Source organism: Aulonocara stuartgranti (genome assembly GCF_965226115.1).
Source record: "Aulonocara stuartgranti genome assembly, chromosome: 14".
In the NCBI taxonomy this organism is placed as follows: domain Eukaryota; kingdom Metazoa; phylum Chordata; class Actinopteri; order Cichliformes; family Cichlidae; genus Aulonocara; species Aulonocara stuartgranti.
The window spans coordinates 12,181,041-12,206,449 of NC_138950.1; the positions used below are offsets into that span (position 1 = coordinate 12,181,041).

A 25,409-nucleotide genomic window follows, 5' to 3' on the forward strand; every position below is an offset into this window, starting at 1 on the left:
GCTGTATCTCATAATGGGGAAATAATCTGTGAGAATGCTGTTCACAGTGGACCTGAATTCACACACTGGATTTGGGCCCTTAAATGCCAAATATGTGAACTATTTTAAATGTAGTTACAATTCGGTTCTTCAAGCACTATATGGTAAAAAATTGAAAATGCTCAGGACTTTATGGTGCATGACAAATAGTAAATACATGTAGCTAATGGGCAATGCCATCTACATTAACAGTCAGTATCCTCAAAACAGTGCAAGGACCATTATGATAAAGATAGTGATGTCAGTGCCTGTTAATCTTTGATTTGTGTGTGTGTGTCAATACTGTATGCTGTATGCTTGTTGATGTTGTGTTTAAGCTCATAATTTATTCTACTCCTGCTTTATGTCTAAAACTGCCCGGCATCCTTTCTCAGCATTTTCTCTCCTAGTAATTATTATTGTTGTAATTACCAAGTTCCAACACTGCATATTTTTAACATCATTAGACTGATGCGAAAATAAAATAATATAAATTGATGTGTTCAGTTTAATTCTGCAGACTAATTGCAATGTCTTCAACTCCAAAAGACACTGAAAACAAGCATTGGTAAAACTGATGTATTCAGTGATACAGAAGGAAAGTGCAAGGATATTTGTGTGACAAGTATTACTGCTTGCTGCTGAGCCAGATGCTACTTTTGTAGTCACAGAATTGCCTAAATACTGGTTAATTGACAAGAAAAAAAAGACGTATTACCTAAACTCACACAAAAAACAAAACAAAAAGAAAAACAAATTCAAAGTGTGTCCAGATTTTTGACTGGGAGTACATAAACTAACCAATTTGCTGACAAAAGGACTTCATGGCAGCCCGATTAGCAAAAACCTATTTATTGGCAGACAGATCCTAAAATACAAGACCAAAGGCAGACTAACAGAAACTGAATTCAAAAAATAATACAGAGAGATGCAAACAAACCCTAAGATAATAATGGAGGAGGATAAGCCTACATGTACATATGAGGTAATCAGAGAACAGGAAACAGGAGGGCGATGAGAGTCAGGCAAGCTTAATCTAGACAGTGAAGCAAGTGAGGTTGTGAACTCAAAACAAGACACAACTAACCAGAGACAACTATGCAAGAAAGTAAAGCAGGAAATGAAAGACTAGCAGAACTGAAACAAACTAATGTAACTGGAGACATTCTAGTTGTCCAAATTCCCAATATACCTGAGTGAGAATTATAACTTGGAGGGGCCTCTAATTATTGCATAAACTGTATCTTTGAGAATGCTTTTCTTGGAAATGTTTTCTCCATAAAAAATATTTGGGCAATGCAATACCCAAGGGAAATTGAGGAGTTGCTCACAGAAGTGAAACAGCTGCAGAATAATGCTGTACAGCAACTTTTTTAAATTTTTATTTTATTAGCTTTTACCTGCTATTTTTTATCATAACAACATTTATTATTGCTGTCCACTGATAAATGTACTACATAATTACAAAACACTAAAATTCCTTGCATACTAACTTTTACTAATGGCATACTGTGGCAGTTATTTTGTGGTACCTACAATATTCTGTTTGCATACAATAAGAAACTAAGACAAAGTCAGCGTCATGCCCTCTAGTTCCAGTAACATATGTTGTTTTCTAAATTCATTGCTCCAGTTCTACTATCACTGAGTGAATCTCATGTAGTGGGTCTCTATATCATATATTTTCTGTGCAGGTTTGCCTGATGGGCGACTGTGTGGGTGGTGTTCTGTGCTTTGACGCCTTGTGCTTCAGCAACCACCAGAGGCCTGGCAGCCCCAACAACAGCAGCAGGAACAATAGCACTGAGAGCCTGAAGGTAGGGACACAGACACTGATGATGCAGAGGGAAGACTATTACCGTCTAATGAAACAAAACACTTTCTGGACATGTATGATAATAAACATCAAAATTACATACCTGTGTTTTCCTGGGCCTTCGTCATACATTTGGGTCACAATTTGTACTCCATGCTGGATTTCAAGGAGATCTGAATATTCCTGAGGACTAGAGTTCCTGCAGTGTACATGTAACATATTCATCATGACATTTGTGCCGAACTGCCATCCTGAAGCAGCTTGTTATTTCCCTGTTCTACGCCTTGCATGATCCCAGCCTTGTACTCCCTCCCTCCTCTCAGCCCTATTTTTCCATTAAGATCCCCTCACATCTAATAGACTCACTCTTGCAGACAGTTTTCTCCTCCTCCATTTAACTGTTCACCTGGGAAAACAGATCAAGTCCCATCATGTTATGTGTAATTTCTGGGGTGTAACCACTGTCGTGACTTGAGGTCTTATAGTAGGTTGCATGTTTTTCTCAGGATAACTCAGGCCTGCTGGGGGAGTCCAGCTCGGGTTTGAGCTCTAGCAAGAGGCTGAGCAAAAGCAACATTGACATCTCCGCTCCCAACGAAGGCCAGGGCGGCCCACCACTCAGCCGTAAACAGAGCGACTCTTATGATGGAGACACCTCGTCCACTGGCCAGCACAACTTTTTCTCCAGGTGAAACAGGATAAAAGAACTTAACCCACAACTAAAGAAATTAAGTGTCTTTAATAAAGTGAAACCAAGTGTTTTTTTAAGATAGTATCTATTCGTATTAGATTGTGGGTAATGTTGAAAATGGACAGGCCCTTTTTGACTTGCTGTTTTCTTTTGCATCATTTTTTCTATCCATTAGCCATTTAATCCCTAGTTTTCTTTATTTGTTTTCATAACATTCATCAATATTGTGATATTAAAAATAATACACCATAAAAGATAATTTTATTCATTGTTCAACATCTGTATCTGCTGGGCAGCCATTGTTGATCAGCAATGTTACAGCTTTATATGATTAACCAGATGTTGTGTGCTGGCCCTCTTCCAGGTTTGTCTGGAATACTTTGCCCTGTGTCACCCCTGTTCTGTATCAATATTTACAGCTTGACTGCACATCCTCTCTACCTGTCTATAGTCTGCTGGACTATAAATAGCCTGTTTGTACCTCTGCCAGCCAGTTTGTGATGGAGACTGAGAACTGCGGGTGAATATGACTGGGGCCTGAAGGGGGAACGACTGCCATGTTGACTTAGTTCAAGCAACCAGTGTTCCCATTGCATATCACATGCTCTACTAGGCTTACACCATTAAGCAGATACACTGAAAATAGGATCTCATCAATTCACATTTATGCCACATAGTTCACATCAATGCCCCTTCTCACTTTTTGCTTCTACACTCCTGATTAAGCTCCTCGCCTGGGTCTGCCTTTTTTTCCCCTACAGTCATCATGAGGGCTTATTAAATCTCCTCTTGCATGGACATTATTCCTCAATTGAGAATTGCCCTTTTGATGGCTCTCACCCTGTAGTTTGCAATATTCCAGACTAAAAATTGCCCTTGAGATAATGCACAAATGATCACGACATTTCTCACGTGGAAATCCAGGAGGGTGTGCTATGCTTACCATTCATTTTACCATAGATGTCTCTGTTTGTTTGGATCAGTTTCAATGATATGTAGACAGACACAATTTCCAACAAAAAAGCACCAAAACACATTGTTAACATATGTAAATCTTATTTATTCAAACTACTCAGAAAAAGATGAGATTATGTGAAGATTGCTTGGAGAATGGCTGGCTAGCCCATCACAGAATCAGAGGTGCTTTAGCTTGATGTGGAGGCATCAGTGTCAGATCTGTTTAGTACAGTAATGACACAGCATGCGTTCATTACTCATTAGGTCTCATAAAATGTCAACCATTCACACAAAAACACCACCACAAATGTGATGTGTGTCAGATTTATCTTAAAAAAAATAATGGGACAGCCACTAAACAACAAAAACAATGTTTCACTTCCTATAAAAACAGGGCCAAATAACACTCATTGAGCTATAGCACACTCCAGCATCTTATGGACAGCAGAAATAAATTTAACATGAAAATGTATTTAAACAATATATATTCAGTGTTTTAGTCATCCAAATCCCAAGGGTACCTCTACTGTGTAAACAATTCTCAATGAATCACACACAAACAAGAGTGCTTTCTTTTAATTTTCAGGAATTATTTTCTGTAGCAATGAATTTTCTTGCAAACAAAGACAAAGTGAAGATGTGGATGTGGTGTAGTTCACTAATGTGTGTGCAGAAATGTTAGAAATTCGCACAAAACGTTTCAATGAATTTGCACGTTTCATCTTTAGGCCCACTGATCATTGAAATCTCTTTGCAAACTGCCACACTCCATCTCTTACGTTTGCCTAGAGTTGTAACATGGATTCAATTCAATTCAGTTTTATTTATACAGCACCACATCACAACAACAATCGCCTCAAGGCGCTTTATATTGTAAGGCCGACCTTACGATAATACATACAGACAAAAACCCAACATTCATATGACCCCTTATCAACAAGCACTTTGGCAACAGTGGGAAGGAAAAATTCCCTTTTAACGGGAAGAAACCTCCAGCAGAACCAGGCTCAGGGAGGGACGGCCATCTGACGCGACTGGTTGCTGGTGAGGGGAGGAAGAATAAAAGCAATAAACTCACTGCACATGGCAAACAATTTGAATGGAAGTCATGATATCCAGCAAGTATGGCTATTAATTAGTTTTTCAGTACCATTAATTATTTTACAGATTTTTAGGATATGCAGTAATATAGAGTTCATTTAGCTGAGTGATGCATTTACATTTAAGACGGGCATGCTTTGTGTCCAGATGTTTGCAAGGCAGTTTGAATTTATATTAGCAAATTCAGGTAAATACAGATTTGTGTGTATTGTTTGTGAATGAAGTCAAGTGTGTGTGTGTGCGTGCGCGCACGTGTGTGTGAAGACAAAAGCTAAAAATAGAATCAGAAAGCAATCAAAGCACTATTGATTTGGCTTTTAAGGATGGCTGGAGACTGTTGGCTAATCCGTCCTCTTTGTGTAGGACTTGATGGGAAATGTTGGCTTGCTGGTAAGCAAATGGATCTCGTCATTCAGCAGCAGTGGGTTCTGTCTGAGACCAACTCGGCTGTTCAAACAACTGTCAGTGTGATGCAGACTGTGAAGACCGGGTGAAAAGCTGCTCTGGCTGAGTCATTTAGGCCCAGGGCTTGCAACAACCCCAGAATGTTAAAACATGCAAGCCTACATTTGAATGTGGACAAAGAAAAAGGATCACAAGTCAACTGCTCCAACATTCAACTGTTCACCATAAGAGATTTTGGATTACCTCTACTTTCATTTAAGTTGTCTTATTGCACATATAACCCTGCTACACTGCCAGCTTTTGTCATCATGTTAGCTGAATCCTGCACACACACGCCAGAAAGCTGTATTAAAATGATCTTTTTGTATTAATTTCCTACTTGCTCATATTTTTCATGGAAAGCAGAGATGTTAAAAGTGATGAATGTACCTTAACCTATGTTAAGAGGGTGAAGCGTTTGTTTGAATGTTATGTACACACCAGTGATGGACTGTGTATTTTTGTCCATTTAATAACATTTTCCATTTAGCTACTGTGAATCATGAGCACTATCTTAATTCAGTAACATTTTTTGCCAAAGAAGAGCTTGTGAATTAGTGCATGTGAGCGTGAAGATAGCATGGTGATTCAATTTAGCTCAATTTATTTTGGAACCAAATAACAGGAAAAGTCATCTCAGGGCACTTTACATATTGAGGCGGAGACCTTATATTAATTTAGATACGACAATTCCCTTTGAGCGGGACATTTGCTGACAGTAGGCAGTAAACTCTCTTTTAATAGGAAGGAGCCTCAGGCTTTGGAAAGGGGGACCATCTGCCCTGCATCTGAGGAAGGGCAAGAAACCCCCCTACACACAAACCCAAAAGAAATGGAAACATGTCATAGTAAATATAGGGTTTTTTTTTTGCAATTTTTAAAGGGATTAAAGGCTTGTAAGCACTCGTAAAAGTGTCCTGGATATGTGTGGATACAGTGAACAATATGTTTTATGAGAAAAAAGCATAGAAATATAAAATACATGAGTCTTATAAGTCCTCTATATAAAATACAAGTGTGTACTTTAAAGGGAAACTTTGAATGACATTTTTCTTATTTATTCTCTGTATGAGAATAAGCACTGAGCATGTTTGATTATTCAGGCAAGTAGCCAGAGATCAGAAACAAACACCTATAAATGGAGGTATGTGCAGAAAGACAGAGGAAAGAGAGGGAAATGGAAAAACTACAGGTGAGAGAAGGGCATACACTGTACACCTTTGGACTCTTAGACCATGGAACCAGTTAGTAGGGGAAAAAAGCTTGGTGGTGTTGATGGAGCTAAATCAGGCAGACAAATTGGGCCGCACTACATCATTCACATGTAACATGTCTTTCTGTTTTCGAGTGGTATAACAAACGCTCGCTCCCAATTTGGCGACCCATTCAAGCTATAAATTTCCCAACTCCCCCTCTGAGATGTCGGTGCTGCTCCATCACTGTTTGCTGTTTCAACCCCTTCCACCAACCGAGCATTTAGCATTAAGCGCCGGGGGGATGTTTACTCATCGCTCCCCAGTTTCTGCGTATTCAGATCCTAGATGTCAGAACTCTAATTATATTTTTGTCTTGTACTGAATTATGTTAAATGTGAGTTGCCTGTATGAATGATGTATATTATGTCTGTGTTTTTTAAACTTCCAGTTTGATGAAGGAGGGAACGGAGGTGCGTGGCGGCAGTAGTACTAGTCTGGTGTTGAACCCAGGCAGATTTGACTTTGAGGTATCGGACTGCTTCCTGCTGGGCTGCCCGCTGGGCCTAGTGTTGGCCATGAGACGCACTGTGCTGCCCGCTGTTCAGGGTAAGAAGGAGAAATGATGCAAAACATGTATTTAAGTACTGTAGTTTTAAATTTAATACAATCAATATGTTGTTTTTCTATGAAAACGTTGTAACAGTTTACACTGGGTTAGGGTGAACTGATTTTCACTTTGCTTTTATCACTTCACTTATCCAAAGGGCTCGCTTGACTCAGGTTGAAATCCTTTCTTATGGTCATGCTTGTCATTTGTGTTTTCTGACCCTCAGTGAGCCAGCTTCGTCCAGCCTGCTCTCAGATTTTCAACCTGTTTTACCCCTCGGATCCTTCAGCTTCTAGACTGGAGCCGCTACTGCAGCCTCTCTTCCACAAGTTGCCACCATTTGCTGTGCCACGCTACCAACGCTACCCTCTTGGAGATGGACGTTCGGTGCTCATAGGTAGGCCGAGTGATTTAAGCCTGGAAATCAATTTGCTGATATGGGAGGACTGCTGCTCCTGAATATTTCATTGCTTAATCTATTTTCTCATTTCTAATTTCATGAAATCTGGTTTGAATTCTGTTACTCTGACTGGATTACAGGGGTAGACTGACTACAGAGAGACTCAGTGACTTAGCAGTGTGAGTTCTCCCATTTACATTTATACAGGACACAGAGAGCCTTGATCCCATCTGTGTGTTTTTGTCCTATAGAGGCAGAACCGAAATTGCCCCCTAAAGCCTGTGGTTCAAGTAATTATACTTTATCTTCTTGTGGTGGAGTACCATTGGCTTGACACTTCTCTCTGAGGATCAGTCACAGTATGTGAGGTAGTCAGCTGTTAGATCTGGCACAGCACTGCTGTAATCTCTCTGGGATTCTTGGTTGTAGGGACTCCATAATGAGTCCCTGATTTATTTGGTGCATGTTTTAGCCCACTCTTGGGACATAAAGCTTCTCTCTTAACAGCAGTTATGATGCATCGTCTGGTTCCCCTTTCTCTCCATCCACCTACATTACTGAGAGAAAGTAGGACAAGGACTGATCGCTTGTTTTAACAGCCTACAGGAAGAGATATGAAGATAAGGCTTTGTGGGTTGGTGTGAGGCTTTAGAAAATTGTATACCCTGCTATTGAAGTGCAAGCTTTAGAAATATGTTGAACTAAGAGCAGATTTGTCAGTCGTGTCTACTCAGTTATGGGGAAAATTAATTTCCATTTTGCTTTCAACTATCCTTTTTTATTAGAAACCCTAAAGTGGTATACTACTAAGAAAGAAAAGAGCAGAAACAGTTTATTTAGAACCAGACATGCATGTAATTTTATCAGTTTCTGTGTCACACTTGTTTCCCCTTTAGAAAAGCTGGGACACAAGTGAACAAAAAACAATTTTGTGCACAAACAGAGATGATGTACATGTTTGTTTATGATTTTTGACAAATATTTGACGAAATGCTCGGCATTACACTAAAATAAAAATCAGTAAGTGTGACTCACACGAGTCTTGTTGCACATATGAGATGGCAGTCAAAAATTGGCTGCCCTGCCTGTCATAGTTTTGGGTTTCTGTTTCTGTTATTTCCTGTTTTAATTTTGAGATTCCTTTTTAAAAAATTGCTTTATGTTTTTGAAGATTGTTCTGCTGCACCGCTGTACAGTTAGCTCATTACTCACCCAGCATACATACTCTCCAATTACCTTTGCTTCTTTTGGCTACAGCCTGTTGATTGAAGGCTGGAACTTCAATGCAGTTGTCCTCTCTGTGGGTCCTTTCCTGTGAGAAGCTGCATGTCAGGCAACAAAAAATAAATAAACAAAGACTTCAGCATTGTTGTATTTCATTAAAAACAGGAATAAGCTATTAGAAACTGTCATGGCTGTATGCACGCAGGCAGGGATGGAGGACCCAAATGCAGACTCAAAAAGGGCAGATGTGAGCTTTAACAGCTTTATTGCTGGACACAAACTGAACTAAACTGAGAGACACAAACATAAGCTAAACCGGCAAGGGAGACAGGACACACCGCTTGGTGAGGGTACGACGTGACGACAAGTAGGAGCAGACACGGACACTAAATACACACACTCAGTAACAAGGAAGTGGCGCACAGGAGGGAGACACACCTGAATCTAATTGGCCAAGACGAGACAAGGGAAGCAAGACAGAATACACTAACCTGAGACACGGACCTTTAAAGTAAAACAGGAAACACACAGACAGAACTTACAGACACAGACTCACGATACTGATACATCAGGAACATAAGGAGAGGGACAACTAGACAGGAAAGGCGGGACCGGGGCAGGTACAGAGACACCGACCAGACACTAAACAGAGGGACCACTGAGTACAGGGACCAGAGACATGAGGAGCACAGGGACCAAAACCTAAGAGATAGAAATACCAAACAGAAATCAAATCCTAATATACATGAAGCAAGATGAAAACAAAGACTAAGAATAAAAACGAACAATGCAAAATCCAAAACACTGGGTCACTGACTCAATTCAATTAAATTCAATTCAATTCAATTTTATTTATATAGCGCCAAATCACAACATAAGTCGCCTCAAGGCGCTTCATAGATACAGAGAAAAACCCAACAATCATATGACCCTCTATGAGCAAGCACTTTGGCAACAGTGGGAAGGAAAAACTCCCTTTTAACAGGAAGAAACCTCCGGCAGAACCAGGCTCAGGGAGGGGCGGCCATCTGCTGCGACCGGTTGGGGTGAGAGAAGGAAGACAGGATAAAGACATGCTGTGGAAGAGAGACAGAGGTTAATAACAGATATGATTCAATGCAGAGAGGTCTGTTAATACATAGTGAGTGAGAAAGGTGACTGGAAAGGAAAAACTCAATGCATCATGGGAATCCCCCGGCAGCCTACGTCTATTGCAGCATAACTAAGGGAGGATTCAGGGTCACCTGATCCAGCCCTAACTATATGCTTTAGCAAAAAGGAAAGTTTTAAGCCTAATCTTGAAAGTAGAGATAGTGTCTGTCTCCTGAATCCAAACTGGAAGCTGGTTCCACAGAAGAGGGGCCTGAAAACTGAAGGCTCTCCCTCCCATTCTACTTTTAAATACTCTAGGAACAACAAGTAGGCCTGCAGAGCGAGAGCGAAGTGCTCTAATAGGGTGATATGGTACTACAAGGTCATTAAGATAAGATGGGGCCTGATTATTTAAGACCTTGTATGTGAGGAGCAGGATTTTGAATTCAATTCTGGATTTAACAGGAAGCCAATGAAGGGAAGCCAAAACAGGAGAAATATGCTCTCTGTTTCTAGTCCCTGTCAGGACTCCATCCATCCATCCATTCGCTTCCGCTTATCCTTTTCAGGGTCGCGGGGGGCGCTGGAGCCTATCCCAGCTGTCATAGGGCGAGAGGCGGGGTACACCCTGGACAGGTCGCCAGTCTGTCGCAGGGCCCCTGTCAGGACTCTTGCTGCAGCATTTTGGATTAACTGAAGGCTTTTCAGGACCATGACAGAAACACCACAAATAAGCACATTTTTAGCACTTTAGTTACTATATGTTACATATAAGAATAATGTTTCCCATATCACTCTACTGCATGCTGAAGCATTTTTTGAATAGTGAGCAGATTTCTCTGAGCACTTATTGCTATCCAAGTAATTAGTGAGAAATTTGGTTATTTTTTTCATTTCCTGTAAGGAGGGTTCAGTTATGTAACAGAAACCTCCGAGTGTCAATGGGGAATGCTTAACACAGAAACATGTAGGGTTATTCTTTGTTTGAAATGAATCTAATTAGCTAAACTACTGTATCTAATCCTGGAGCAGTCATTGAAGCAGTCATTAGATCCTTGAATCATTTGTTGTTTAAACATGGACTCATGGCTGATTCTTCAATGAGACCTATGTAAAGGAAATATCTGACACATGCTTGAACCCCTGAGGTCTTTTTTTCCTTTTATTTAAAAAAAATGTAATTGCATCCAGCTGGTCACAAATGGAGATGCTTGACACCTCTTAGAGCCAGAAGTGCTGATAAAGGTGATGAAGTGTAAAAAGCACACAGACAGCACTGGCTTGCAGCTACATTGGGTTTTAATTATAGGTCTGCATCCTTGTTCTGTTGATCAGACTTGGAAGCTCTCAAATTGCGATGTGTGTTAAATCAAAAACCATAGACAGGTGCAGGCGCACAGAAGTTACAGGGGCGCTCACATTACCCATTTCCTGCTCTGTAATATGGTAATTAGTTGTTATGAAGGCATGGAGAGCCAATCAAATCAGGCTCCTGTGGGTATGACTTTGACATCTACATCCGCCAACAGTAGAGCTTTTATTATGATGAATGCTGCTAATATACAGAGAATGGGCCCTCTTGTTATTGATTTCCAGCAACAGCCCAATGGGAAATATGATCATCCAAACAGCAAATGCAAAAGGAATTATAATAATCCTTATCAGTATTAATGGCACAGCTAATGGCGTTTTAATGTAAAAGGTTGACGGCAGTATAATTTAGCTCACCATAAATGTATTTGTTAATCAGATGTTCAGTATGGAGGCTGAGAGCGCTGCAATGGCTGAGTGGGTTGAAAGTCTCTTTTCATGTCTTTTTGTGACAACGACTTTCTAAGGATCATCCTCCCTCACTTGCAAAGTCCTCTGTTCATCCTTTCTTTTACCACTCATTCTTCACACTTATTTAAAATTCCTTCTATGTAAATACTGGTAATTTAATCAAACCTCTGTTTGCTCTTATTGCTTTAACTTAGGCACACAAAGACATGCATATAAGCAGGGGGGAAGAAAAGCTGGAAAATGTATGTCCCCTTCCATCTCCATTTTTCCTGGCAACTCTAGCAGACTTTTATGACCCTCTTCTTCCTCAGCACGCATCTTTGGTGGTTTGGTGAATGCGCATGTTTCAGAAAATGACGCCAGAGTCAGTGCCGCCCCCTCCTTTTCTGCCTCTCTTTGCTCATTGTGCTGTGAAAGAAAGATAGGGCTGTGCAATTGTTCGATAGACTGAAAGAGAGGAAGGTTCCTCTGAGAGGCTTAGGGCAGGTCTCATTAATGAAAGCAGGATGTTGAGTGTGTCTGCATTTGTGTGTGCTTACTTTGAACACTTTTGTTATGGGGACAGTGGGGGTAAAGCTTCACAAGATCCCCCCCATAACATTTTACAGTGATGTTTAAGCTTAGAAAATGATTAGGTTTGATTGGGTTTACAACAGGCGTACTGCAGTGAAACTTGAATCAATGTGATGTCCTCAGTTTAAATACAACTGTGTCTGTATGAGTTATAAAGTAGTGACAGGAAGTACAGGAAGGATTTTTTTTCTTCCAAATTATTAAAGTGAAAATAGAGCACTACCACTATAAAACACAAGGTGTATGGATTTTTGTGTGATATTGATGTACAGCTTTGGAAATTTTCATTTAAACAAAATGTATGCCCCTCAAATAATACATTTAAACCAACTGTCTGATTACTGTTTAGATCTTGGCCTCTTGTGATTAGCACCAGGTCACTGACAGAAAATCCTTTGGTGTGCTGAGGAGAATTTATATGAAGTCCTACTCCTGTACAGTATGGGTAGATATTGGATATTTCCAAGGCCTAATGCTCAGTCATGAAGTAAAAAAACAACATTTTATTGGGCTGAAAACAGGAGTCGTAATGGTAGAAAAGTCTGTGGAGTAGCTCTAGCTGCAGGTAGAGCAGGTTATATACTAATTTGTTATCTACTAAAGGGTTAGTGTTTCATACCCGGCTGCTCCTTTCGGCATGCCAACGTATCCTTGGGCAAGGAGATATAAAGTGCTAGGCATAGGAAAAGAACTGTGTTACTGGGTGAATGTTGTATATTTAACACAAAGTTTAAAAAAGTCTACAACTCCAGGTAAACAAACAAGCACCACACTGGGAAAGCACACAGATGCTCAAGACTGAGGGGAGACATGAGAGAGCTAATCAGGGGGATGGACATGAGAGACACTCATGAGAGAGAGTGATGAGAGACAGATGAGGATAATCAGACAATCAATGGGAGGGTGTCAACTCAAAATCAGACACAGATTCTAATAACAGTGACTTGTGTTTGGGAAACAAACAACTCTCACGGAAATGAGGAAACACAACAATACTGTGAGTGAACGAGCTAACGTGAAGATAGCACAGTAAATGTACTCTGACAAAACAAAGGCCAAGAAATGACAAAAAAACTGAAACTGCAAACAACACAGTGTAGGAGGACAGGTATGAAGGTAAATATTAGGGGTGCAACGATACTCGTATCGATATTGAACCGTTCAATACAGTGCTTTCGGTTCGGTACGCATATGTATCGAACAATACAAAATTTGTAATTTATTTTATCAACTTTCCTTCTGACGATGCTGTCTGTGTTGAGTGCTCAGTGAATCTGCGTTCGACTACTCCGCCTAGGCTGCACTGTCGAGCGCAGATCCACTGAGCGCTCAACACAGGCTGTATCCCAATTCAGGGTCTGCAGCCTTAAAGTACGCATTTCAAGGCCGATTACGTCACAGCGGCGCGCCGAAGGCTGTCCCAATTCAAAGGCTGCTCGAAATGCGGCCCTGAAATGCGTCCTTCATTTCCCTGAATTTTAAGGCTGTGGCAGTGTAGACTTCGTGGTCCCATATATCCCACAATTCATAGCACAGCAGCCGGTGTAGAGAATTCTGCCGCAGACGATAGAAGCGGAGCGGCCGAAGAGTAAACTGTGAAAAGTAAGTACTGAATATTATGTCACTTATTTATGTGGAAATGTTTAATAACGAAGAACATTAAACATTACTGTTGGCCACATGTCGGCAAAGTTATGTGACATTAGTGACGTTTGTACTAACTTGGTTTTAAAGCCTTTACTTTAAAATATACTCCATTCAATAGCTGAGCTTAATCTTACAGAGAATGATCAAAGCTCATGTAGAAACAAACAAACAAATGAACAAAAGATTTTTTCCTTCATTTCTGTCAAACAAAGCTATGACACGTTTCCAGTGGTTAGTATCATGGTTGCTAGGCAACCTGGGCAGCGCAATGGAGGCTTTTTAAAAAAAACTTTATTGACAAACAACAGTATCACCGCAACGGAGGCTAGACCGTCCCATTACACAAGCCTCGCACTTCCAGCCTTAGCGGTCTTTGAGTACGCGGCCCTTGAGGATCGTTGAGGCTGCGTACTTTAAGGCTGCAGACCCTGAATTGGGATACAGCCAATGTTGGATGTGCCACGCAATGCTCAATTACATGGGTGGGAACTAGTGTGTTAGCGCAGTTAGCTCGTTAACGTGTTGGCCGTCTAGCCCCACGCACAGGGCGATCAGGGGTAGCTCGTTAACGGAGATTTGCCGTGTTGTGGCGTTAACGTCATTTCAATGAGATTAACGCTGACAGCACTAGTGGGAACACAACAAATATGACTGCACATTTACGCCGACATCATCCTAGTGCAAAGACAAGTGGAAGCAGACAAAAACAACAAGCATGCATGCTACAAACTTTACCCGAGTCATTTAGACAGCCGTTAGCACATGATTCTCCTTATGGGGACCTGATATGTTTAATATTGTGGCGAGCTCAGGCAAGGAGGAGACGGAGGTGTCGTTTGGTCTTGCTTCCTGTGAGGTAGCCAGGGAGCACAGCCGTTTATTGACATCTGCAGAAGAACGCTGCCGCTAGCTAACTGCTCAGCGCGGCAACCGCACAGCAACAACAACACACAGGGCGCCCTCACACCGTCGCAGCGAGAGGGCGTCACCCGTCACTATGGCAACATAAACAAAACATAACTGTACAAACCGAACCCCGAACAGCCCTGACCCGCTACATAGCCCCCACCTAAGGGGTCAGTCGTCCCCTACGACCCCAGTACCCCACACAAAGTCCTGCAAATGTCCAGGTGCCTTCTTATGGCGCACCGGCCGGTCACGACCGGCAGGGGAAAAGTCACTCGGGTCAGAACATGGGGTGCCACCATCATCCCACTTCTGACACCAATGTGGCGAGCTCAGACAAGGAGGAGACGGAGGTGTCGTTTGGTCTTGCTTCCCGTGAGCAAGCCAGGGAGCACAGCCGTTTATTGACATCTGCAGAAGAACACTGCCGCTAGCTAACTGCTCAGCGCGGCAACCGCACAGCAACAACAACAACACACAGGGCGCCTTCTGACCCCGGAAGGACACACCGTCGCAGCGAGAGGGCGTCACCCGTCACTATGGCAACATAAACAAAACATAACTGTACAAACCGAACCCCGAACAGCCCTGACCCGCTACATAGCCCCCACCTAAGGGGTCAGTCGTCCCCTACGACCCCAGTACCCCACACAAAGTCCTGCAAATGTGAAGGTGCCTTCTTTTGGCGCACCGGCCGGTCACGACCGGTGGGGGAAAAGTCACTCGGGTCAGAACATGGGGTGCCACCATCATCCCACTTCTGACACCAATGTGGCGAGCTCAGACAAGGAGGAGACGGAGGTATCGTTTGGTCTTGCTTCCCGTGAGCAAGCCAGGGAGCACAGCCGTTTATTGACATCTGCAGAAGAACACTGCCGCAAGCTAACTGCTCAGCGCGGCAACCGCACAGCAACAACAACAACACACAGGGCGCCCTCTGACCCCGGAAGGACAAACCGTCGCAGTGAGAGGGCGTCACCCGTCACTATGGCAACATAAACAAAACATAACTGTACAAACCGAACCCCGAACAGCCCTGACCCGCTACATAGCCCCCACCTAAGGGGTCAGTCGTCCCCTACGACCCCAGTACCCCACACAAAGTCCTGCAAATGTGAAGGTGCCTTCTTTTGGCGCACCGGCCGGGCACGACCGGTGGGGGAAAAGTCACTCGGGTCAGAACATGGGGTGCCACCATCATCCCACTTCTGACACCAATGTGGCGAGCTCAGACAAGGAGGAGACGGAGGTATCGTTTGGTCTTGCTTCCCGTGAGCAAGCCAGGGAGCACAGCCGTTTATTGACATCTGCAGAAGAACACTGCCGCAAGCTAACTGCTCAGCGCGGCAACCGCACAGCAACAACAACAACACACAGGGCGCCCTCTGACCCCGGAAGGACAAACCGTCGCAGTGAGAGGGCGTCACCCGTCACTATGGCAACATAAACAAAACATAACTGTACAAACCGAACCCCGAACAGCCCTGACCCGCTACAATATGCTGCTGAGAATATAGCCCAGAAGAAGCGTATAGTATAGCTTTTATTTTGGAAAGCGAGACGCTGACAGCACTAGTGGGAATACAACAAATATGACTGCACATTTACGCCGACATCATCCTAGTGCAAAGACAAGTGGAAGCAGACAAAAACAACAAGCATGCATGCTACAAACTTTACCCGAGTCATTTAGACAGCCGTTAGCACATGATTCTCCTTATGGGGACCTGATATGTTTAATATGCTGCTGAGAATATAGCCCAGAAGAAGCGTATAATATAGCTTTTATTTTGGAAAGAGCCATTTCTCTGTAATAAACTCTCTTTTCCAAAGATGACTGATTCCTCAATCAGATACAGGGCTTGCAAAATCGCTAGCCTGAGGTCCCGGGGCTAGCGATTTTTCCAGTTGGGCTACCAAAATCTATCTCTGCCCTGCCCATCGGACTATTGTAGGAAGGAAAAATATATGTCAATGCTTTTGCATTCTTTCGGAAATGTAGCTGGGTAATTATGTCATTGGCATCGGTGAGCCACTGTCAATATGTGACATATTGAAATTGAATTTGCGCTTGTTTTTTGCTTTCACTTTGCAATCACGGGAACTGTGTATAGAGAGCGACAGCACTGATTGGTGAGTGATGATAATTTGCGCACCAATTCCTCTGACATCGTCTTATCAATCGTTAGCTTACTATGCAAACATGACAAGTGAAATCTCCCGCAGCTTAAACATATGAGAGGTTGATCGCGCAGAGAATCGCTGACCGTTATGTGTGTGTGTGTAAAAGCAGCAGGATATATACTTTAGTTCTGCTGAGCCAAATAAGACAGGTCAGGGTGAAGAAGTGACAGCCAAAGAAAAGCTTACCACAAAACGGAAAAGTTATGACAAATCAGACTATAAGGCAAAAAGAAAGTGCAGCTTTATGGTTTCATGGACAAAAGAATTTCTGCGGCTGCAATATGACGAGCTATATAACCAGGGCTGCACATAAGTGGTCCACAGGTGCGCATTCGCTGTCAAAACCCCCCCACCCACCCCCAAAAAAACGCGCACAAGATATGAAGTTGCAACGCGTGTTTGCATACATAACATTTTCTGGAGGAGGACAGAAAGTTGTTTAGAACTCTTAAAGATGTCGAAGAAGCTCCTTTAAGCAGTTACTTTGGTGTTCCTCCACCTCCAAAAAAATGTCAGAAGGAGTCCGAACCACAAAAGAAGCAAGGAAAAGTGGTTGCAGGAGGTGAGCTGGTTTCAAACAAATGATGAACGCACAGAGATGTGGTGCGGAATGTGCCGTGAAAATCCCACTCTAGCGGACAAAAACAGTGCTTTTTATATGGACGCAAACGCGCGTTGCAACTTCTGATCTGGTGCGCGTCTTTTATTTTGACAGCGAATGCGCACATGCAGACCACTTATGTGCACCCGTGTAAATAACATAATGTTCTGCTTGGTGTGTTGTTGGTTTTCTCTCGATTTCTGAGTCGACAAGCGCCTTTGTTACTGGGACCAGTAATTTTAAGAAAGGCCCCCATTAGAACCCATGAGAAATGCAAGAAATGCATTATTGCTCAGTCTGCAATATCTTTCCCAGAACAAACACCAATTGGATGGATGGATGGATGGATACTAAAAATAAACCTGAAAAATCGGTTTAGAACAGCGTACTATGTTGCAAAGAGTGAACTACCACTGGCAAAATTTAGCAGTCTTTGCAAACTTCAAAAAATAAATGGCCTAGATCTTGGTTCCACTTGTCCCTTACCCGTGACTTCAGTGGAAATTTCAAATTCAGGATCTGACACAGACTGATTCATGTCCTACACAGTTCTTACAAGTTCATAGAAATTTCTGTTCAATTAGAACCAAGTATTTGGGTTGATGATTGTAATTTTTATACAATGTTGTAATTTGTTTTTCAACAATTTTTTGATTAATGTTTTGTTTCCTTTACAATATTCTACTTTAATGTATAATATTGTAAAGGAAACAAAACATCAATCAAAAAATTGCTCTCTTTTTTATTCGGGCTACTTAAATTTATTTTGGGCTACCAAAAACTGAAGAGTCCCTGCCCGAAGGGCTACTGGGGATTTTGACATTTTGCGAGCCCTGAGATATATTTATTTTTTAATTACTTTTGTTTCAGCAACATTACATTTAAAAACTGTACTTTTGAGTTAAAATATATATTTATAATTTTAATAAATAACAAATTAAAAAGGCATGAACATTTTTTTTGTATCGAAAAAATATCGAACCGTGACACCAAAGTATCGAACCGAACCGAACCGAACCGTGAATTTTGTGTATCGTTGCACCCCTAGTAAATATGTGTTTTTTTTCCCTACAGGTTCTCACATTTATTCTACAAGCGCTCACATTTTGCAATTCATTTAACTTCATAGGCTCTACCATAAAATAACAACAAAAATCGATAAAAAATGAAACTCTAGTTGGAATAAGATGAACTGAAGACGGGAATAAAACCTATATAGGGAGTGCAGAATTATTAGGCAAGTTGTATTTTTGAGGAATAATTTTATTATTGAACAACAACCATGTTCTCAATGAACCCAAAAAACTCATTAATATCAAAGCTGAATGTTTTTGGAAGTAGGTTTTAGTTTGTTTTTAGTTTTAGCTATTTTAGGGGGATATCTGTGTGTGCAGGTGACTATTACTGTGCATAATTATTAGGCAACTTAACAAAAAACAAATATATACCCATTTCAATTATTTATTTTTACCAGTGAAACCAATATAACATCTCCACATTCACAAATATACATTTCTGACATTCAAAAACAAAACAAAAACAAATCAGCGACCAACATAGCCACCTTTCTCTGCAAGGACACTCAAAAGCCTGCCATCCATGGATCCTGTCAGTGTTTTGATCTGTTCACCATCAACATTGCGTGCAGCAGCAACCACAGCCTCCCAGACACTGTTCAGAGAGGTGTACTGTTTTCCCTCCTTGTAAATCTCACATTTGATGATGGACCACAGGTTCTCAATGGGGTTCAGATCAGGTGAACAAGGTGGCCATGTCATTAGTTTTTCTTCTTTTATACCCTTTCTTGCCAGCCACGCTGTGGAGTACTTGGACGCGTGTGATGGAGCATTGTCCTGCATGGAAATCATGTTTTTCTTGAAGGATGCAGACTTCTTCCTGTACCACTGCTTGAAGAAGGTGTCTTCCAGAAACTGGCAGTAGGACTGGGAGTTGAGCTTGACTCCATCCTCAACCCGAAAAGGCCCCACAAGCTCATCTTTGATGATACCAGCCCAAACCAGTACTCCACCTCCACCTTGCTGGCGTCTGAGTCGGACTGGAGCTCTCTGCCCTTTACCAATCCAGCCACGGGCCCATCCATCTGGCCCATCAAGACTCACTCTCATTTCATCAGTCCATAAAACCTTAGAAAAACCAGTCTTGAGATATTTCTTGGCCCAGTCTTGACGTTTCAGCTTGTGTGTCTTGTTCAGTGGTGGTCGTCTTTCAGCCTTTCTTACCTTGGCCATGTCTCTGAGTATTGCACACCTTGTGCTTTTGGGCACTCCAGTGATGTTGCAGCTCTGAAATATGGCCAAACTGGTGGCAAGTGGCATCTTGGCAGCTGCACGCTTGACTTTTCTCAGTTCATGGGCAGTTATTTTGCACCTTGGTTTTTCCACACGCTTCTTGCGACCCTGTTGACTATTTTGAATGAAACGCTTGATTGTTCGATGCTCATGCTTCAGAAGCTTTGCAATTTTGAGACTGCTGCATCCCTCTGCAAGATATCTCACTATTTTTGACTTTTCTGAGCCTGTCAAGTCCTTCTTTTGACCCATTTTGCCGAAGGAAAGGACGTTGCCTAATAATTATGCACACCTGATATAGGGTGTTGATGTCATTAGACCACACCCCTTCTCATTACAGAGATGCACATCACCTAATATGCTTAATTGGTAGTAGGCTTTCGAGCCTATAAAGTGTGTGTGTTAGTCCCCATAGGGAAATAGTTCCTCTGCATTTAACCCATTCACCCAGTGAAGCAGTGGGCAGCCACCAATGCAGCGCCCGGGGAGCAGTGTGTAGGGACGGTACCTTGCTCAGGGGTACCTCAGGGTAGCCGTTCAGTGGAGTCGAACCCCCGACCTTCCGATCATGGGGCCACCACTCTACCTAATGAGCTATCCCTGCCCCTGCCCCTATACAGCTTGGAGTAAGACAACATGCATGAAGAGGATGATGTGGACAAAATACTCATTTGCCTAATAATTCTGCACTCCCTGTATAAATGATAAACAAAAGCTGGGACTCGAAAACAAAGAGCGATACTGAAAAAGAACTCGAATCAGCAATCAAAATACAAAAACTGGAATAACAATGAAACTCAAACACGAGTTCACAAGAAAAAGAACAAAAGAACAGAACCATAGGACTGTGACATTTAGGCGTTTTTGTTTTGCAGTTTTTACTCAGTTGGGGACCGATAATGAAAGATTGCTCTCCACAGCAAACTAAAGATTAAATCCCACTCGTTGTGGTCCTAGATAGAATCGGGTGTTAGATAACAATCCTGTTTTTGAATCGTTGTGTCATCCCCAGTACATATCCTTTAAAAAAAAATTGCCATAAGTAAAAACAATGTCCAGTAATGCGAACTGCAAAGATTTGAGTAGTTATCTGTTAAAAGACTGCATTTTCAAACAAATCCAGGACCCCACATGCTCATCACCACACAAATGTGTTTATGTAACACAACATTGAAGTTATATTTTAAACTGGTAGACTTCATTTAAAACACCCCTAAAATACTGAACAGTTACATTTTTCCCTTCTCATCTAGAAATGTCTTTTCTTCCCACATATATTCACATAACACAGACCTGTGACACAGAAAATTTGGCAATCAGATGCCCGGCACTGATAAGTACAGAGTATGTGTCAGATTTCTTCATCATCTTCCTAACAGACCGAATGTGGACTATTCTTTGCCTCGACTGCGGGGATTCGTTAACCACAGCTGATTCTCCCCCATGTTTCTGAGAGCCGCAGTTAATCTGTATTCTGCTGCAGTTGCTCATCCTTCTCAAACCAAACAGGCAACATGGGACTTCATCTGCTGGCATATTTATAGCCATCCAACAGCAGAGAAAGGGCTAACGTGAGCATAACAAGCTGTGAAACAAACTGAAAATTCTGGATAATGACTTTGACACATCACGGCCATTTGAAGATACTGAATAGAGGCAGGCATCCACAATGTCCACAGATGTTTATCTGTAATGTTAATGTTTATGTTTGGCACAAGTAGAAGTAAACTGATAGAAGAAACTGTGAAGGGTATGCTGTATCCGAAGTGCCGATCAAAGACCAGCCCAGACACGATGTGTTCTGATTAGCATTTGCTCTCAGGAGAGAAAGAGAGATAGAGATGTAATGGTGGGTTTGTAGTTGCCATTCTACTTTCATAAAAAATGGCTTCGGTAATAGGATAATCATTACTCTCAAGAGATAAAAAAGTTTTATAGTATAGGTCAAAGCAGAAAACATCAAGGGAGCATTCTCAAACAAAGAGATGAGCCTTTAGCTGTTTTTCTTTTGCTGCTGTTGTTCAGCTTGTCAGAGAATATTCTCAGGTAGAAGCTCTGTTACATTCAGCGTCAATCTCCTTTTGTCCTGAATCTTTTATAGCTGTTAAGATAAATGTGCTAATGAACAGAGCTGATAGGCCTTTGCCTCTCTGCTGTCTGAATTAATAATCATATGATGCTTTTTCTTTTAGGGTCTGTGAGAGAAAACTGTTATGTTTGGGATTCTAGTGAAACAAGGTCTCTGGGACCTTCAGTATTAAGACAGAACAAATAGGAAAATGCAGTGTAGAGCCTTGCTGGGGGAAACAAGGAACTCAACCTGATAAATTATTCTACTTGTCCGCAGGAACCAAGAGCAAGATGCTTTCTGGCTCCCAAAGCTAATGCCAAATACAGTCTAATAAATTGATTCAAACCCACAAAGTGTGGAACAAGCTTTTCGTCTGTTATCACACTTATACATAGTGCTTGTCTTTGGTTTTGCTTTATAAAATGCAAAGCAAGTCAATACACAGCGAGAACCTGGCTTATTAGGCAAATAGCAGCATTGATTTAAAGATTCAGACCAGTCATTTGTTGTAATCAAAGCATTTCCTTTCTTCTTCCCTCTCCATTTGTTCTTGTATTTCCCCTTTCCCCCCTCCCTCTATAGCAGACAGTATCCAAAGTCATCCAAATGTGTTTTTGGAAGGTGAGCAAACTCACGGAGGGCCGACTTCGCAGCAGTCCTCTGAGACCGACACTGAAGGAGGAGGAGAAGAGGGGGGGCGTAGAGCCAGTGTGACCAGTGTGGAAAGTGAAATGTCGATTTGCTCCATGGGCCAACTTGGAAACACCATCGCTAACAGTGAGTGGGAGGAAAACAAAGAGACAGAAAGGCCACGCCGTCGTCTTCCATTTGTCTTCTGGAGATTAATTCAAGTTGATGAGCTTTCACAGCTTTTAAAGTGACCTCAGTTCCCCCATCTAAGTATGAGGATGTGTGTTTATGTTTCAGTTTCCAGTAGTTGGTGGGGCTCCAAGAGGCTGGACTATGCTCTGTACTGCCCTGATGTGCTGACTGCGTTTCCAACAGTGGCTCTGCCTCACCTTTTTCACGCCTCCTACTGGGAGTCCACTGACGTGGCAGCTTTTGTTCTTCGGCAGGTGAGAGAGCCTTACTAATAACAGTATTGTTTTCTCCACAGCATATTTAATAAACTAGTGTTCTCGAAAATGGCTGTTTTTGCAGCTCAAATTGAAGACTAACTAAATCCTGCAGCTCACTTATACCCTTAATCACAGCTTTGATCTGGACATGATCACTAGATGAGGTATGCTTTTTGTTTTCGTTGGATTCTTTGAACTTCTGATGATATTTTCAATCTTATTTTCACTCATTCCCTGCAAATGATGAAATATAAATTGCCTATTGCCTATATAAATAAAGAACCACCCTCATTTTTTAAAAATACAAACACATCCACCTATCCATCCTCGTTCTGTCTATGTACACACTTACTGTTTCCAAAGGAAATTAGATGGTAAATTGCTGCCAGTTCCTTTTCAAATCATTGCATTCTGTTTTTATTCGCGACTCTTTTTTGGAATTGTGGTTGTATTATATCATAATATGTAAAATGACAGAGGCTGTACTTTCTTTTTACCTAACTGTATTTAAATATCTAAAAGCGTCATCCACTGGACTCTTTCTGAGAGATAGACCAAAAACAAGTTCAGCTCTCTAAAGCAGTTCAATATAGCAACAAAAACAACGATAAAGGTGTGGGAGGTAGGACATGGAGATAATGAGCAGAGGTGTCAAGTTGGAAACAGTGTATCTTAACATTATAAGAATAAACTGTGGCGTTTTTAGACTCATGCACTGGCATTTCATGCAGTGTGCTTAAAACAATAAACTGTCCTGTTCTCTACATAACAGGACAAAAGAGAAAGAGTTTATTAATGTAAAACATTTCATACAATGTGTAATTCAAAGAGCATACAATGACTTGACCTATTTGTCACACTAGGAGATAGTCCATCCATCCGTTTTCTTAACCACTCATCCAATTCAGGGTCACGTGGATCGCCTGAATACTATCCCGGCTGTAACAGGCCAAGAGGAGGGCTGCACCCTGGAGAGGTCACCTGTCTATCACAAGGCTAATTCAGAACGCAGAGAATCGTTCACGCTCAGACTAGCAGAGATGAAGAAAAAGGTTCAGCTGTACTGTAAATGGGAGCATGCTTCACTGTAATTGAATGGATGGCATGTGAGGAACTCAGCCATTTGAGTTTGATCTGATTCCAAAAGTCCACACCAACCACAACCAGTCAAACTTCACATTTTTGTCCAGACATGAAACTCTGTTCAGCATATGTTGTAGATGCTGCCTAACTTTTCAGCTGTCAGCATGAAATCATGAAATAGGACTCTCTAAAGGACTCTTTTACACACATGCACACACACACATGATGTGCAAAACAAGGCAAAGTTACACTTGACGTGCTTGATCTTATGTGAAGCTGTTCAGGATTCATCTGACCCATCACAGCTGAGCCTCTGACAAACTGAAACCCTTTTATCAAGCTTGCTCTTTGATATGACATAAATATGGACATGTCTGATTTTGTGGTTTAGTCTGCTTTATAAATAAATTCAATAAGCGTATGACTGAAATCTACAAAAGTTTGAAAATGTATGTGTGCTGCCAACTCTTTGGTTAGGATTTCAAAAGTCTGCAAATATGTTCTCAGCTTAGGCTCAGCTGTAGTCATTTCCATATTACCATCCTCAACTTTAATTAGTCATACGGACCCATCATTTGGTCAGGAGAGTCTTAACATGCTGGCAGTATATATTTCTAGCAGTAAAGCTGGAATTAAGCAATGAACCTTGACAAGGTTTATGCCACATTTTGCCCACTGAACTGCCCATAAAAATATTATGGGCAGTTCAGCTTTAACCTATGATAACAAGGATAAGGAGAATCTGTAACTCCTCAGACACCAATGAACACTATGCCAGTAAATACATCTGAAAAACATCTTTTTAATCACATTATTTCTTATGAAAAACTTCTAGAAACACTGGCACTCTTTTAAAACAGATGATTAGAAAGCAGAGCTTCCATAGGGAAAAGAAATCTTTTCGTGTTGGCTCGATCTGCTGTGTGTTGCCTTTGTGAGACAGTGGAGACGATTTAGAGATGCACAAAGTAAACAAAGCTCTATTGAAGTCATTAGGAATTTAATAAACCTTGGCGTACAGCATCATTTGTGCTGCAGAATATTTACGATTTGTAACAGAATGTAAAAGTTGTGTGAAAAGTCATTTGTCAGACTTTCTGTTGCTGTCTTTATGGAAACTCTCTCTTGATGTTTAGGCCACCTGGTCAAAAATGATAAGCAGAGCCTCAGTCAAGCAATATGCAGTAATTCTCTACAAAACTGTGAATTAGAAACACGATGAACCTCTTTTAAGGCTTTAGATGCACTGTTCGTCAGTATATCAGCTAACAGTAATGCCACCATCACAGTAGTGGCATTACTGTTAAACAAACCTGTGTTATCTTATGGAAATGCCTGTTCTTATTTTAAATATTTTTGTATTCATTAACAGCTCATGCGATGTGACTGCATAAAGGCAAAGGAAGCAGACAACTTGGACTCGGCTCCTTTCTCACCCTCTGGTCCCCGTGAGAAGTGGCTTAGAAGGAGGACACATGTCAAACTAAGGGTAAAAAATTAAAATTCCCCTTTTTTTGGATGTATATAACTTAATACCAGATTAACGTGATGTTCAGTGTTTTGGGAATCAAGAATTGGCTGACTAAAAAGATGATCCTAGAGTCTAGTTAAAAGGCTTTTTCAGCTGT

At 41.5% G+C, this 25,409-nt stretch overlaps 1 protein-coding gene across 5 annotated transcripts in view; it reads left to right on the forward strand.

Annotated features, from left to right (window-relative positions):
- Positions 1–25,409, forward strand: part of pitpnm3 (PITPNM family member 3) — a 116,443-nt gene that overhangs the window by 79,626 nt on the left and 11,408 nt on the right. For 4 of the 5 annotated variants that reach the window (XM_082502774.1, XM_082502773.1, XM_082502775.1 and 1 more), the window contains 7 exons: positions 1,713–1,835; positions 2,341–2,522; positions 6,672–6,829; positions 7,057–7,227; positions 22,202–22,396; positions 22,547–22,695; positions 25,154–25,270. In XM_082502774.1, the coding sequence (XP_082358900.1) occupies positions 1,713–1,835; positions 2,341–2,522; positions 6,672–6,829; positions 7,057–7,227; positions 22,202–22,396; positions 22,547–22,695; positions 25,154–25,270 (1,095 nt within the window). The remainder of the gene's footprint in view (positions 1–1,712; positions 1,836–2,340; positions 2,523–6,671; positions 6,830–7,056; positions 7,228–22,201; positions 22,397–22,546; positions 22,696–25,153; positions 25,271–25,409) is intronic. The other variant, XM_082502776.1, reaches the window with a different exon arrangement.